At 39.7% G+C, this 14,980-nt stretch overlaps 2 protein-coding genes across 2 annotated transcripts; one reads left to right on the forward strand and one right to left on the reverse strand.

Moving 5' to 3' along the window:
- The first annotated feature begins 94 nt into the window (after positions 1-94).
- On the forward strand, positions 95-4,825 carry LOC134192633 (general transcription factor IIH subunit 2-like). The gene is made up of 14 exons (XM_062661380.1): positions 95-299; positions 868-954; positions 1,026-1,076; positions 1,275-1,329; positions 1,398-1,497; positions 2,307-2,485; positions 2,537-2,613; positions 3,623-3,653; positions 3,705-3,750; positions 3,827-3,881; positions 3,942-3,987; positions 4,185-4,278; positions 4,587-4,623; positions 4,686-4,825. Exons 1-14 carry the CDS (start codon positions 132-134, stop codon positions 4,815-4,817), a joined length of 1,158 nt encoding a protein of 385 aa, XP_062517364.1. The 5' UTR covers positions 95-131; the 3' UTR covers positions 4,818-4,825.
- Positions 4,826-4,870: 45 nt separating this feature from the next.
- Positions 4,871-14,971, reverse strand: LOC134192630 (importin-11-like). Its single transcript, XM_062661377.1, has 33 exons — positions 14,721-14,971; positions 14,038-14,314; positions 13,896-13,982; positions 13,717-13,768; positions 13,370-13,425; positions 13,258-13,306; positions 13,123-13,193; positions 12,635-12,734; positions 12,480-12,575; positions 12,382-12,416; positions 12,236-12,319; positions 12,142-12,178; positions 12,041-12,081; positions 11,630-11,720; positions 11,114-11,161; positions 10,947-11,052; positions 10,765-10,894; positions 10,057-10,090; positions 9,948-9,988; positions 9,822-9,887; positions 8,056-8,106; positions 7,812-8,000; positions 7,203-7,243; positions 6,921-6,997; positions 6,756-6,835; positions 6,612-6,692; positions 6,279-6,374; positions 6,107-6,220; positions 5,878-5,922; positions 5,742-5,818; positions 5,591-5,683; positions 5,184-5,262; positions 4,871-5,114 (listed from the first exon to the last, which is right to left on the reverse strand). The coding sequence occupies exons 1-33, from the start codon at positions 14,951-14,953 to the stop codon at positions 4,953-4,955; spliced, it is 2,919 nt and encodes a 972-aa protein (XP_062517361.1). The 5' UTR covers positions 14,954-14,971; the 3' UTR covers positions 4,871-4,952.
- Between the last annotated feature and the right edge of the window lie 9 nt (positions 14,972-14,980).

The following is a 14,980-nucleotide window of genomic DNA, read 5'->3' on the forward strand; positions in this document are numbered from 1 at the left end:
TGTTTTTGCTTAACAAAACTAGCAACTAAAATTTTGCAATTTTAAGCCCTAGAGGTTAATAACCACGTGACATTCTAGGCAGGTGGTTCCGAAACCCGGATGTGCCGTAGGGTCAATTGTCTAGTTCGTTGATGATGGATGAAGACGAGACATCGTACAGGTGGGAGACGGAGTATGAACGGTCATGGGAAAATATCCAGGAAGACGACAGTGGGACACTGAAAGCAATCGTGGCTGATGAAGGAGAGAAAATGAGAAGAAGACCACCAGGAGGAAAGAAGAGGATCAGACTGGGAATGGTGAGATAGACTCATGTCTCTACATGTCAGTCTACTTCTTTGTCTGTCTGCTTGTCTGTCTGTCTGCTTGTTTGTCTGTCTGCTTGTCTGTCTGTTTGTCTGTCAAAAGCATATGGTAATTAAAACGCAGAACACGCCAAACATGAAGCTGCAGTTTCTAATTTTTGAATTCTTCTACAGAGTCATTCTGCTAGCTAATGTTTGGCCGTCTGTTTTCAATAGTACTATTGTCGCTCTAGTTGTCACTGTCTGGTGTGTGTGTGTGTGTGTGTGTGTGTGTGTGTGTGTGTGTGTGTGTGTGTGTCTGTGTCTGTGTGTGTGTGTGTGTGTGTGTGTGTGTGTGTGTGTGTCTGTGTGTGTGTGTGTACACGTGTGTGTGTGTGTTTGTGTGTGTGTTTGTGTTTGTGTGTGTGTGTTTGTGTTTGTGTGTAGACGCATGTGTGTGTTTGTGTTTGTGTGTGTGTTTGTGTTTGTGTGTGCACGCATGTGTGTGCGTGTGTGTGTGTGTGTGTGTGTGTGTGTGTGTGTGTGTGTGTGTGTGTGTGTGTAAACTGTTGTACATAATTAGATGCGGCACCTGTTTCTTATTGTTGACCTCAGTAATGCCATGGATCAGAAGGATCTGAGACCATCAAGACTTAGCTGTACTTTGAAGGTTAACTTAGTTATACCGTACAGTCTACTGTTTAGTTTGACTTAATTAACAGCTGGATGTATTATTGACAGGTTGCAGAAAATTTCATCTTGGAATTCTTTGACCAAAATCCAATATCTCAGGTTTGTTGTCAGATATGCTCATGTGCACACATGAGACCACACCCAGGTATGCAGACAGCTAACAGATGAACAAGTAACATGCAGCAACTGAATACTAGTTTATTCTTTACTGTCATGCACAGTTCTCCTTTATTCAATCGTCCTTATAACAAATCACTACTGTTGATGTGCAAGTTTATGTATATTCCAACTGTGTAGTTGGGTGTGATTGTAACAAGAAGTTCCAAAGCAGAGAAGGTAACAGATCTTGGAGGTCAGTGAAGTCTGTGTGGTACTAGTATTATGAGTTTCTCACACTGGACATGAGTGCATTAACTCCAGGTAATCCATATCATCATGTAAACAAATTGAAAGAGGTAGCCAGCTGCAGAGGTGAGCCGTCACTCCAAAATGCAATGGAGATGGCACTGCAGTCTCTCAAGTATGGGATTTCACATATGTCTGTCCTCTACTTGTTTACAATTTTTAGGTTTTTTCATGTCTATTTTGCTTTGTCTTGACAGGTCTTTGTATATTTGTGTTTGTCTGTCGTTTTGTCTGCCTCTTGATCCAATTGTTGCCCTGCCTGTTGGCCTGTCAATGTGTCAGTTATAAGATCACGTATCATAGACATATATAACCCTATATGGACTTAGTATTAAAAGTGACATATTATAGCCTTACGTTGATATCAAATATGTTTGATGCTTAACATTTAACCTCAGTTTCAGATGCTTTCCCGTATGTACTACTGCACGTGACAGGTATATGGGGTCAAAAGTAAGAGGAGCGAGGGGGAAGTAGGAGGAGCAAGGGGGAAGTAGGAGGAGCAAGGGGAATAGGAGGACCGAGGGGAGTAGGAGGAAGCTTTCCCCCTCGCTCCTCCTACTTTTGACCCCATATACCTGTCACGTGCAGTAGTACATACGGGAAAGCGTCTGGAACTGAGGCTACCTAACATTTTGAAGGAAGTTTGTTAGCACTCACCTGAAGTATACGACTACTAGGGTGTTGCTGACTTGTCTACTCATAGTGTCATAGCTAGTGTAGCACTTTCTCATCTCTGCCTACCGATTAACTATCACATTAACTGCCTAAGAGACTATTTCCTGTGGTGCTTTCTGTTCTCTTTCCCTATTGTGGGTCTGACTGTCTGTCTACCTAACATATGTCTGTCTTTTTGTCCATCTGCCCATTTCTTAATTCATGAGTGTCAGATTTCACAACAGCATGTCCCATGACTCGTTACAGACATGTTCCAAGTCATGTTTGTCGTGAAATCATCATTGTGATGGCAAGTTTGACAACATGTGACCCTGGAGACATCCTAGACACATGTGAAAGTCTTGTTGCTCATAGAATCCAATGTAACATAGTAGGCTTAGCAGCTGAAGTTCACCTGTGCAAGAGGATATGTGAAAGAACAAAAGGTGTGCAACTGAAGTGACAGCAATGACACAGATTTGACTGAGTGTGTTCAGGCCAATATGGAGTTATTCTAGATGAAAGACATTTTAAAGAGTTGCTGATGCAGCATGTCACCCCTCCACCGGCTTTGGTATGGCTGTAATGCAGTCAGTCAGGCAGACGGAAAGACAGACAGACAGACAGACGTAGGGCGCGTTCGATTTGCAGTTCTGGCAGTTCTAGAACTGCCGGAACTCGATTTAGTTCTGGAACTGTTCAAGCTAATTCCGACAGTTCCGTCCAAGGAGCTGGAACAGGTACAACTGATGGCACGCTCTCTGGTCTGGAAGTTCAAGGCTAGGACTGACACGCATCTTTTCTGCAAAAGTCCAGAAGAGTGATGGCACACTATTTGCAGACAGCAATATGCTGATAGATTTGTGCACGTTATCTCTCCTTTTGAGGAAGATTGGCATCCCCATCACAAGGTCAACAAGAGGCGCTGTTAGCTGAAGTCACTCTGGTAGTCAATGGATCAGTAGCTGATGAAGGCCTAGTAGGCATTGGCATTGTTTCAGTTAGCAGTTCCCGTTCACAAAGCAGATTTTTCGTTCGATTTAGTTCTGGTTCTTAGTTCCAACAGTTGCGACACACCCTTATTTTCAGTCCTAGAACTACAAATCGAACGTGCCCCAACATACACTGTCCATTTTCTACCCAAATCAGAAGTGGTACATTGCTGAAGTTGTCCAGACAGGCATCTTTGCCAATGAGTTTTGAAATCAGAGGGATCGCAACTTCCATCATCATCAAGGTAGAACTTGGAGAGTTTATTCAGAACATTTGGTGTTTCTCCCCAACCACCAAAGTGCATGCATGCTCAAAACAAGAATGATGGAGTATAACTTTGCTGGCAACCACTCTTTATAGACTATTGCTTTGCAATGTTTTCTTTTCTTGTTCTTGCTGTTGCTCCATCTATGTTTGCCGAACACATGATATACTAGGCATTTCCCACATGTTGAGTCAGACAGATAAATTAACTGACAGATGGGCAGACAGACAGACAAATGGACCAACATACTGACTGGCATGCATGCACCCAGACAGAGACTAGCACTTGAGTCCTTTTTTGCTGTAAATGAACCATTTATTCTCAGGAAAGTGCTGAAGCATCACTAATACGAATGGGTAAGACATGGAAATCAGAGTCCTTGCATAAATGTCAACATTGTTTTCTAGGATTTCCTCATCACCACTCAACTGCTCCTGCTTCATACAGCATGTGGTACGTTCATATCATGTTTACGTTTGTATCATCCTATCACACTCACTTTTTCTCTTCCAATCTTCTGTCCTGACAGTCAATTGGACAGCAGTGATGCAGCTCTGGGTACTGTGGGATACTTCTGTCCACAGGTATGTTATACAGGGGAGATGCCATAGTCATGACATAACATTTGTAGTGTCTGTCATCAGTGCAAGGCAAAGTATCTTGATCTTCCAGTTGAATGCAAGCTTTGCAGTGAGTGTTTCTATAGCATATCTTAGCCTCAAGTGCTAGAACATACATGCAAGTGATGCCAAATGAAATGGAATGAAAGACATATAATTGGATTTTCCTTCATATCCATTTCTCACAAATATGCTTGTATGGGTGGTCTGGCACGCAAGGCTGTTAACAAGTTGGTTTGTGTGTTGATTGATTGTACTAAACTATAGGATTGATGTTGGTATCAGCTCCTCACTTAGCACGGTCATATCATCACTTCTTTCCCCTACCTGTCTTTAACGAACAGCATCCTACAGAAACATGGTGTGTCCTTGCACAAATATAAACTACTGGATAAACATACAGGCAGGCAGTGGATGTAGACTTATGGTTCATATGTGATTTAACAGAGAGGGATTGATGAATAGATAGACAAATGGACAATCAAACAGAAAGATAGACAGCTGAAGAATGGTTGTTTTGTACTGTCAGTTTTCATTAGTTGTCATGTTTGTGTATGTGTAGGATGCGGACATTTAAAGTCTGGTGTATACACAGTATTTGACAGTCTGACGGATAGATGACAAACATTAAAATTTAAACTCGCTAATATGACGTGATTCATTTTCTAGGTTGTGCTTAGCATGTCAGTCTCACGTGAGTTCAACAGTAAGACTCACCAACAGCTGTTGCTAGCCCAATATCAATCACTGACCATTGCCATTTTCCAGGCATACGAATGCAGTGAATGTCACCAACTTTTCTGCCCTCAATGTGAAACATTCATCCACGAGACGTTACACATGTGTCCTGGCTGCTGCAGCAGTTTGCCATCACAGACTAATGATACGGTCAAGAGCTGAACTTTTGCAATAATTACCATTTTATATATCACGTCTGTAAATTTAAACATCGAATCATTGAAAAGAGCCTGCGCTGCTGTCGACTCAACAACGAAATAAGAAGAGCTGTGTGTATAATTTCTATGTGGGTAGATATTAGGCATCTAGGAATGCTTGAAGCTGTTGTTTTATTTCTGCATCTACGGTATCCATCAGCAACTGGAAAGGTGAGTCACCAATTGCCGTGTGTAGTTCTCGTAGTTTAGTGGCAACGAGGTCACGAAGGGAGATCATATGGGCTGGGTTTTGTAAACACAACTGGAAGAGAAGGCATGCAGTTGATGTCAGTGATGGAGGATGAGTTCAAGTGGAAATGTGTGGACATACTGATCGTTTTCTTGTGTCTTCTGCTGTCTCATCCTCATCATCAAATTCATTTGCATCCACTGATGCAGTGATTAGGAAGCTGCACACAACACAAAGTAGCTCAACATACAATGGTAATTGTTTGAAACACTGTAGTATTATCTATTATGAATGAATTTCTGGGTGCTTGCTTGTCTGTCTGATGTGTGTATCTATGTATGTATGTATGTATGTATGTATGTATGTATGTATGTATGTATGTATGTATGTATGTATGTATGTATGTATGTATGTATGTATGTTACTTATGTTGAACTCTTGTTACACTCAGTTCCTTGTTGGAGCTCACGGTAATAATTACAATGCATATCAATGGTAAGTTTCACATATCTATCCAACCCGCCAATAAACAATTTCCTGTTTCTTACTCTGACACGATTCCGTTTTCATCACATCGGTGTACTTCATGCAACACAACATTGCACACTTCAATGATAGCAGCAAACCGCTCTGTAACTCCACTGCACAAAGGACGAGACAACTACCCAGTAGAGTATTAAATTGGTGACTACCACCAACCTGATTCCACTGGTGAACAATGATGAGAGTGCTAAAGCCGTCAGTTTCCTCTGATGAGGTTGACTCATTGTGTCAAGCTAAAAACCAGAGTCACAGCATTTGCACAATAATTTGGGCAATATTATCCTTATTGCACCTTGTCGATCCACAAATCAAGATATGAATTGAAGAGTTGGGTATCCTGAAATGCACATACAATGTGCGCCTGCACACACACACACACACACACACACACACACACACACACACACACACACACACACACACACACACACACACACACACACTGACAAATACATGCAGATTAACAAAAAGTGGCAATACCAGCAGAAAAGCAAACACAGTAAGTTTGTTGTCCTACATACTTGTTGTTGGAGCTGTGCTGCCATATCACTCAGAAATTCAGAAAAGAAACCTGCATTTCGAAGCAGCAGTAGTGCCCACACTGATAAATACGCATTTATAACTGGAGGATAATCCTAGGAGGCAAACCATTGCATGCCTTTGCACAACACAACTTCAGTCACACAGAGGCACCTCGTCTTGCAGCATGTTTTGAAATACTCTAACTAGCAAAGGCTTTAGGAGAGTTGGACCTTCTTCAGGAAGACTCAGTATGACACTATTGACAACCTGTTGCAATTAATACACATTGATTCAAGAACTGGGAGGTTTATGGTATCAGTCAGTCTACACAGAGCCACAATAAATGTTCTACTGCAAGTACAGTTTAGTGACAAAAAGACAGAATGGATTAGTACATTAAAATAAACACATAACAAAGACAGGCAAAAGGAAGTATTACAGAAAGACAGACACACAGACAAACGGACACAGAAGCAAGTAGAACATCTGCTGCACTCAACTTGCCTGCATGACAGTGATAATTGCTTCTGGTTTGACATTGCATATCAAACTACAGAATGAGGGCACAAGTGTACCACTGTACAACTGAAACCAAGACACTCAATCACAATTCACAAATATTGCATCATTAGCATCACTCTCGCTCACGTGCATAAGTTGTGCCGCCCCTAATAAAACATAAGATTCAATAATCTTCAAACAAATCCGCAAATTCTCGGTGCCTAATTCTTAAAACAAACCACAAATTATAAACGTACTTGCACAAACTAAATTAGTGCTTTGATGTGCATGTTATCACAATATGGAATTTACCTAGTAAACTGGACATACTGGAAAATAGTTGAAGAAGGTCACCAGACAATTCGGGGGAACACATCAATGTCATGTGCCTGTCAAGATAAGCATTGTTGACTGTCGTCATTGTCTATGTACAGTGTATGTGTCTGCCACACTAAGAAATCTTTGTACACAGACACAGACACACACACAGACACACACAGACACACACACACACACACACACACACACACACACACACACACACACACACACACACACCACATCACACCATAATCCACATAATCTACTTCAAACCATAGTTCAAGTGAATCTTCCAGTAAGTACACATGGGCATCCTGCAAACAAGAATACAAAGACTGTTTCAGAGTTATCTGATCTCATATTCGTTTAGAACATATGATATTCCAAACTATAATACCACAATCCGAAATTCAATAAATAAAGTATTTAATATTGTTTTAAAAATTTAAAGGTTAGAATAAAAGCAGCAATACAAGACAAGAAACCAACAGCAACACCCTGGTGTTTTCACTGCAAAACACAAATTACTGAAGAGATCATATAGAGCAAGCAGCAACACACCACAACTGGTCTAGATCAAAGTAACAAAAACCTACAACAAATTGAATCAAGACATTAGCTTTGCTACAAACTAGCAACACTACGTCACATCAACAACATCACATGTTGAAATAGCAATTAAGTGTTGTCATAAGGTCACAAACTAATATATTGCAGCTATGTTAGTAGTACTAAATATACTTTGTTATCAGATTCAAGGTCACACAACTTTGCTAAAATAAACATTTCTATAAACATTCTGCACACAAAATTAAGACTTTCATGTTAGTTTTCAACAAAACAACTAATGGATTGATTAATTAACACATTCTGACAACCAACCTTCTGCAGGTCTGTTCCATACTGTATTATTGGAATGACAAGAGGATGAAGATTGACTGACAATGCAGCTATTGCTTGCACAAGACATTTTAATGTTGTAACAATGCAACACTGTAGCAAGTTGTGGTCAACAGCTCTTTGCCATAATTCTGGCAAATACTGAATTAGAGATGACGTATAGGGCTGGATCTGTTGCAGCAAACATGTACCAAAAAGTGGGGAAAACAGAATAAACAATGGTAACCTCAGGGCCAACTCGTTCAATTACTAGTGAAAACGTCTGCAGAACATACATCTAAAAAGAAAATTGACAGTCAGGAAAACATTTTGTTTATTCATCTATCCTACGTGACTACATATCCATGTACACATGTATGCATGTATTATGTATGTATGTATGTATGTATGTATGTATGTATGTATGTATGTATGTATGTATGTATGTATGTGGCTCAATTGGTTAGAGTGTGCAGTTGAAGATTGGCAACATCCGGGACCTTTGGGTCAGAGTTCGAGTGCAGGAGGACCACATACATAAATTCCCTTGGGCAAGGAACTAACATACAATTGCCTCACTCTCCGTAGTGTCAGTTCTGTCCAGCAAGTATGAAGTATGACGTATCTAGTGACATGATAGAGTGACTGTTGAAAGTTTAGAGTATAGCGAGTTTAGTCATTGCAGTATCGAACCTGGGCCTTAGGGGCTCTTGTATGTACGTATGTACAAAAAAATGTATGTATGTATGTATGTGGCTCAATTGGTTAGAGTGTGCAGTTGGAGATTGGCAACATCCGGGACCTTTGGGTCAGAGTTCAAGTGTGGGAAAGCCACATACATAAGTTCCCTTGGGCAAGGAACTAACATACAATTGCCTCTCTCCAGAGTGTCAGTTCTGTCCAAGCAGCAGTTTGAAGCACATGGTGATACATAGTGACTGTTGATAGATTTAGATTGTAAAATTATCATAGCAAGTGCTTAGTAGAAAAAAATGTCTGTGTGTGTGTCTGTGTCTGTGTCTGTCTGTGTGTGTGTGTGTGTGTGTGTGTCTGTCTGTGTGTGTGTGTGTGTGTGTGTGTCTGTGTGTGTGTGTCTGTGTGTGTGTGTCTGTGTGTGTGTGTCTGTGTGTGTGTCAGGGCAAAGCTGCATGCTACTGAGCGCATCCATGGGTGGCGGATAGTGGAATGACCCTTAGATATGGGACCAGCTTCAATATAAGCAGAAAACCATTCTAATAATGAATTTTCTGACGAATAAGCAGCCGTGGACCTGCAGCAACAGTACCACCAGGGTGTGGCGGAACAGTAGGTGGCGCCAGTGTTCCCAAAGAAAACTCACAAAGCTTGTTGACAGGACTGTGACAACGGCAAGTATAGACTGCCATCAAATAAACCTGCGCTAACTTGGGGTTATATGCCTTGGCGTTGATCCATGTATCACGGTCTATGGTCTTGGATTATGCTCTGTTGTGACACAATGGCAAAGACAACAGGATTTTTGTCGTGATTATGTCGTGAGATTACAGCAGTATAGTACTGTAGTGTACTTTATGGCAGGGATGAAGGCCCATCACAGTCATTCTTTGGCAAACCACTGCATCCTAGTTGCTTGCATGCTTGTTGCAGCTCCTGCCCCAGTATGTACTTGGTAATCTAGGACGAGGCACAGGGTCTGATATTGTGCAAGTCTCACTTACTATAAACCATTCTATGCGCAGGTTCTGCTTTGTCCATGTCTCCTTGCACTTTACTCATTATCTCCTTATCTTCTATCACTGAGAATTTGTCGTTCAAGTGCGAGCCTTGCCTCACACAGAAGGGCAAATGGACATTGACCGTGTCATCACTGAAATCAATGGACAACCATCATGTATGTATGTACAGTATGTACTGCATGTGTGTATGTATGTATGTATGTTGTTTCATTTCCTCTCTTAGCCCACTGAATTCTAACCACTTATAGATCTGCCTGCAAAGCAACATTTTTGGTAAATTCATGACTTGGCTAGTCACCTTAATTTCACATTCTTCAGTTTCATATAACAACTGGAAAAGAAGGCAACAACCTTGTTCCAGATACTAACACAGACAACAACCTCACTATGAGACATAACCAAAGACTACAATGCTTTGACATACAGGAAAGAATTGTTCTGTTCTGAAGTTAAATTCATCAATAGCTGCAAAATCACAATAAAATTAAACTAAATCTTAACCCTCATAAAACAATATTTGCAAATATATTTACCATCCTGCAGTGTCCTGCAGGCTGTCAGTCTAATCTATAAATACAAAATATCAGTGGATTTATGTATTGAAAGAACATGAATTTCAATATATTAGACTATGTATTGAAAAAATATGCAATACATAAATGCATGTCTCAATACATGATAGAACTCATTTATTTCAAAACTAAAAAATACCAGTAGACTGTCCTAATACTAATCAGGACAATTCAAAGAACAAATAAAGTTAAACGCTATTTTGATAAACAAGCAGCTACTAACCATTCATAGCCAACACAGACTACCAATCCTGTGGCACTACTGTAAACAAGTACTGCTCCTATAGACAGCTTAATTAAGAAAAAAACCATAATTGTAAGTTTCAAACACAAACAGCAACACTTGCAATACACTACTACAACTAACAGCTAATAAGATACTTCGCTTGACCCAACTTTTAAGAGATTTTTCTATTAGTGACTCAGTAATGTCACATCCACATTCTGTTGACATCTCAGATGAAGATAAATACTATTAACATAAAAATTGACACAAAGGAAAGACCCTTGAACTAGCTTTTAATACTAAAGTTTATATGCCTATATCTTTTGTTCTGTATGCTGTCAACAAGATCGGTTGCTCACTTAGGTTAAAATGCTGCATCAAAGTTACGGTATTAAATTATTTTATTGGATGTACGCATAATTAATTAATGCAACAGATCATACCACTAAATCTTCACCAGGTGCTAAACAACTCAGCAACAACTCATACAAAGTAGGACGCAGCTCAACAGCCATCTTCACACCAACCCACTGGCCAATCAATAAAAGTATTCGTCTTCTCAAAACATTTGACCTAAAACACAAAATTACCAAACAAACACTGAGCATCGAATACTATGCAATACCGTTGGTCTCTCTGATTAATTTCAGGCACCAACTGAGTTGTAAACCATTTGTCAAAATCAATGTCATCAAACAAGTCAAATGAGACAAGTCCAGCAGCATTATACACTGCACATACGACAGTAACTAACCTAACATCAGGTCTACACTAGAATATAAACCAATCAACCTGCATCTTTCAATAAAATGTTGTTCATGTCTGCCAATTCCACTTCACCTAGTAAATATCCAGATGAAGTAATTAGAGCAATACACTTAGTGAAATTATTGGGTCAAGCAGTGTAATTAGATGACTAAAATGTTGCATATAAATTACCATCTAATTATAAAACAATTAATTGCACTTACATGTTCTGATCCCGACACCAAGCTGTTACTACCCTTTACCAAGTAAGATATACGTGCACTTGTGCCTGCGTGTGCATGTGCATGAGTGTATGCATCGATTTCATGCATGCATGCATCAGTGTTTGTCTGTGTGTCTCTATGTGTAACTGTGTACGTGTAGACATGCATATGTGTATTTAGTACTTCCTTGTGTGCTTTATGTACTAAAACTTAAACCAATATTAGACATAGAAACAAAAGATTTAAGCAGTCTTGATAGACAACACCAAACTATTACTCTATATCAGATGTGTTGATTTCATCCATCAATAATTAGAAATAATTAGACATAATGCACCTTGAACCTGATTGATCATCTGAACAATAACTGGGCACAATGTCACACGAAACTCGGACACAAGAGACATAAAGACAACTTCCACACACGGCTAAACACAACACAATCAATACAATCCTGTTACTGAAATGCATCGAAACAGCAATAGTAACATGCAGACCTAACTACTGCAACACACAATACGTTGTGCATTGTGTGCGTGTTGTGTGTGTGTGTGTGTGTGTGTGTGTGTGTGTGTGTGTGTGTGTGTGTGTGTGTGTGTGTGTGTGTGTGTGTGTGTGTGTGTGTGTGTGTGTGTGTGTGTGTGTGTGTGTGTGAATGCACAACACAGTCAAAGCAATTGAAGTATTCATCATGCGTCTTTCATGTCTCCATCAAATAAAGAAAAAAACATAGCAATGAAGAGCTCACTCTCAAACTGAACTTCCATATATCACCACCTTCAGGAAAGGCTACACATGACATTTCTCGTCACCACAATCCTTGTCTAATTCCAACAAAGCAGCACATACCAAATGCTTCAGGGTCGTTTTTCCAGTCTTCCAGCTCCTAAACAATCATCTTATGAATTGCATTCTACTAACAAGACACCAAGCACAGAAAGACCTCCCATGAAAAAGGAAAGTAGTTAGATACAATGGTTTGGCATAATTGCACAAGTCTCTCATAAGTAAAGAATGACATTTTGACCTATAAACAGCAATTTCGTTGAGATTTTGCTAAGATTTTGTAATCCCTTGCAGGCAACACACCTTATGACCATCAATAATACGACTGTCACTTGCAGCTATAAACAATCATGAACGTCTTCAGATTCGTGTCATGTACTTCATTTAAATTCTAATCTGACTTTCATCCCTATCACTGGGGGGACGGTACTTGTCACACTTCAAAATGTTCTTCATCAGAACAAAGCAGCAGACAGTAAATTGCTCAAACAACATGTCTGCAATATGAGCATCTTTTTAAACAAATATCAGACAACATACATGCTTCACAACCAACTAGATACTCTCTGTTCAATGACATAGTGAGTGACGTATTCCAAACTTTCCTTTAGAAAAACTACATACCCCAAAGGCAAAGTTTCTTGACTCTCAATCATCTACAACAAAAGCAACCGTCAGTCACAACATGCATATTGCATATACCATTTGAACATAATGATTATATAAATTATCATATGTGTAGTTATCTGCTACATTTGCATAAGCTGTTGCTTATCCAGTGAGTGACCTTTATGATAGTAAATGATTAATTACCAGATTTAGCCTCCACCTGTTAATAAAGTAAATAATTTCATAACAAATGCAACAATGCAGTAAGAGAATAAAGAAATTACATTGTGACAAAATGCAACAATTAACTAAAATAAATAAAAATATTAAATAAATAGTAAATTAGTATCATAAACATGCTGTTCCTGTGGACATGTTATGTTGATGGCATTGCTGTGCAATAGAACCATTCCTGCTCATTAATATGTCACTGACCATCTTGATGAAGACGAGTGTTGTTTTTTCTGCGTGATGTCGACTTTTACTTCCTTGTGGCAGTTGAGCTCCTGTACATACATGACACTCCTGCATTTGTCATTATTACAACGATACTCACAACAACTGACTTACGAAGTTGCAGAAACACGGGTGTCTTATCTATCACTAATCTAAAAAATGTCTGTTAGAAAAGACAAAGTTGAGCAACACAACAAGATAAATTATGATGAGTACATATCAGTACTTTCACTTCTTCACAATCGTAGCTTTGAAATCCATAAAGAAACAAAAGACGAAGAACTAATATATATAACCAATAATAAGTCAATTAAATTGACAAACACAATGAAACATGTTCATAACTAAATAAGCAAGTAAGCAAGATAAAGACGAGACAAACAAACAGAAAGCAGTCAAACAGACAAACAGGCAGGCAGACAGCAGGCAGCAGAACACAGACAGACTAACAACAAGCAGGCAGCAAGCATGCAAGCCAAGACATAAATAGACAAATGCATGGACATGCAGACAGAGGAAAGAGACGTATACAAGTGGACTGTCAGTCACACGAACAAACAATATAAAGCAAACCTTTAGCAGCCAATTTGCTCTTATCAAGAGCAAGTAGAAGAACATCAGAATCCTAAACAAAATTCAGAGGCAACAATTAAAACTTTAAACAATACAGGTATCTGCAAGCACTCAAACAGGCAAACAGATATATTGACAGACACACAAACAGACCAATAAAATTCAATATGCCATCATACCTGTCCCTGTCCCTGGACAATCACCTGTACTTGTTCCAATTGGAGAACCCACAATGATAGAATAAATTCAAATATATTAGACGTCAACTAAAAAAATATGCTATAAAACCAAGATGTAATCTATAATATTAACTACTTCAACCTCTTTGAAAACTTTTCTGTTGTCAAGTAATCGTTTTGAGGCTAATGATGCAATGACATGTTTCATCACCAAAAGAGATCGTTGTTGAGTAAGAGACTCATCACTTCGAACTCCATCCAGCAAACACGGCAACAGCTGAGGCCAATGATGAGGACAGTCAAGACGAGCAATACGGGCAATAAGAACAGACAGTTGAGTTGCTAACTGATGATGAGGCTCGTTAATACAAACAGTCAGGCGTGTCCGAATAACTGATTTTTCTGATTCTTGCAAAGCACTAAAATGTTTGTGCAGCAATTAATCAAAATATTCATAAAGAATTCCACTTCAATCTTGCAAAATCAATCAAACAGACATAGACAAACAAACAACAAACAGACAGGCAAGCAGACGGGGGAGCAGACAGACAAATTAACACACAGACAGGCAAACAGACATACGTACAGACAGACACACATACAGACAGACATACGTACAGACAGACAGGCAGGCAGGCAGGCAGGCACGCACGCACGCACGCACACACACACACACACACACTCACACACACACACACACACACACACACACACTCACACACTCACACACACACACACACACACACACACACACACACACACACACACACACACACACTAGGCGGGCAGGTGGGCGGGCAGGCAAAAAAGTATCCAAATACATACTCCCTAGCTGTCTTCCTCCAGTATCTGTCCACTCCATTTTTGATATACAAAATTGCAAGAAAGCGCACATTAAGAGGCAGTGAAGCATCCGAGAAGACAGCAAAGAGACTGGAGTAAAATCCTGGACAACATTCCCATTCCTTTAGTTGCTGCTCTGCAGGTCTGAGCAACTCGAGGGACTGACTCGTTGCTCTTCTCAATACTTCAAACACACTCTCTACACTCACGGACATAATTTATGTCAAAGCCAAATCCTTCAC

Source organism: Corticium candelabrum, chromosome 16 (genome assembly GCF_963422355.1).
Source record: "Corticium candelabrum chromosome 16, ooCorCand1.1, whole genome shotgun sequence".
NCBI classification, from domain to species: domain Eukaryota; kingdom Metazoa; phylum Porifera; class Homoscleromorpha; order Homosclerophorida; family Plakinidae; genus Corticium; species Corticium candelabrum.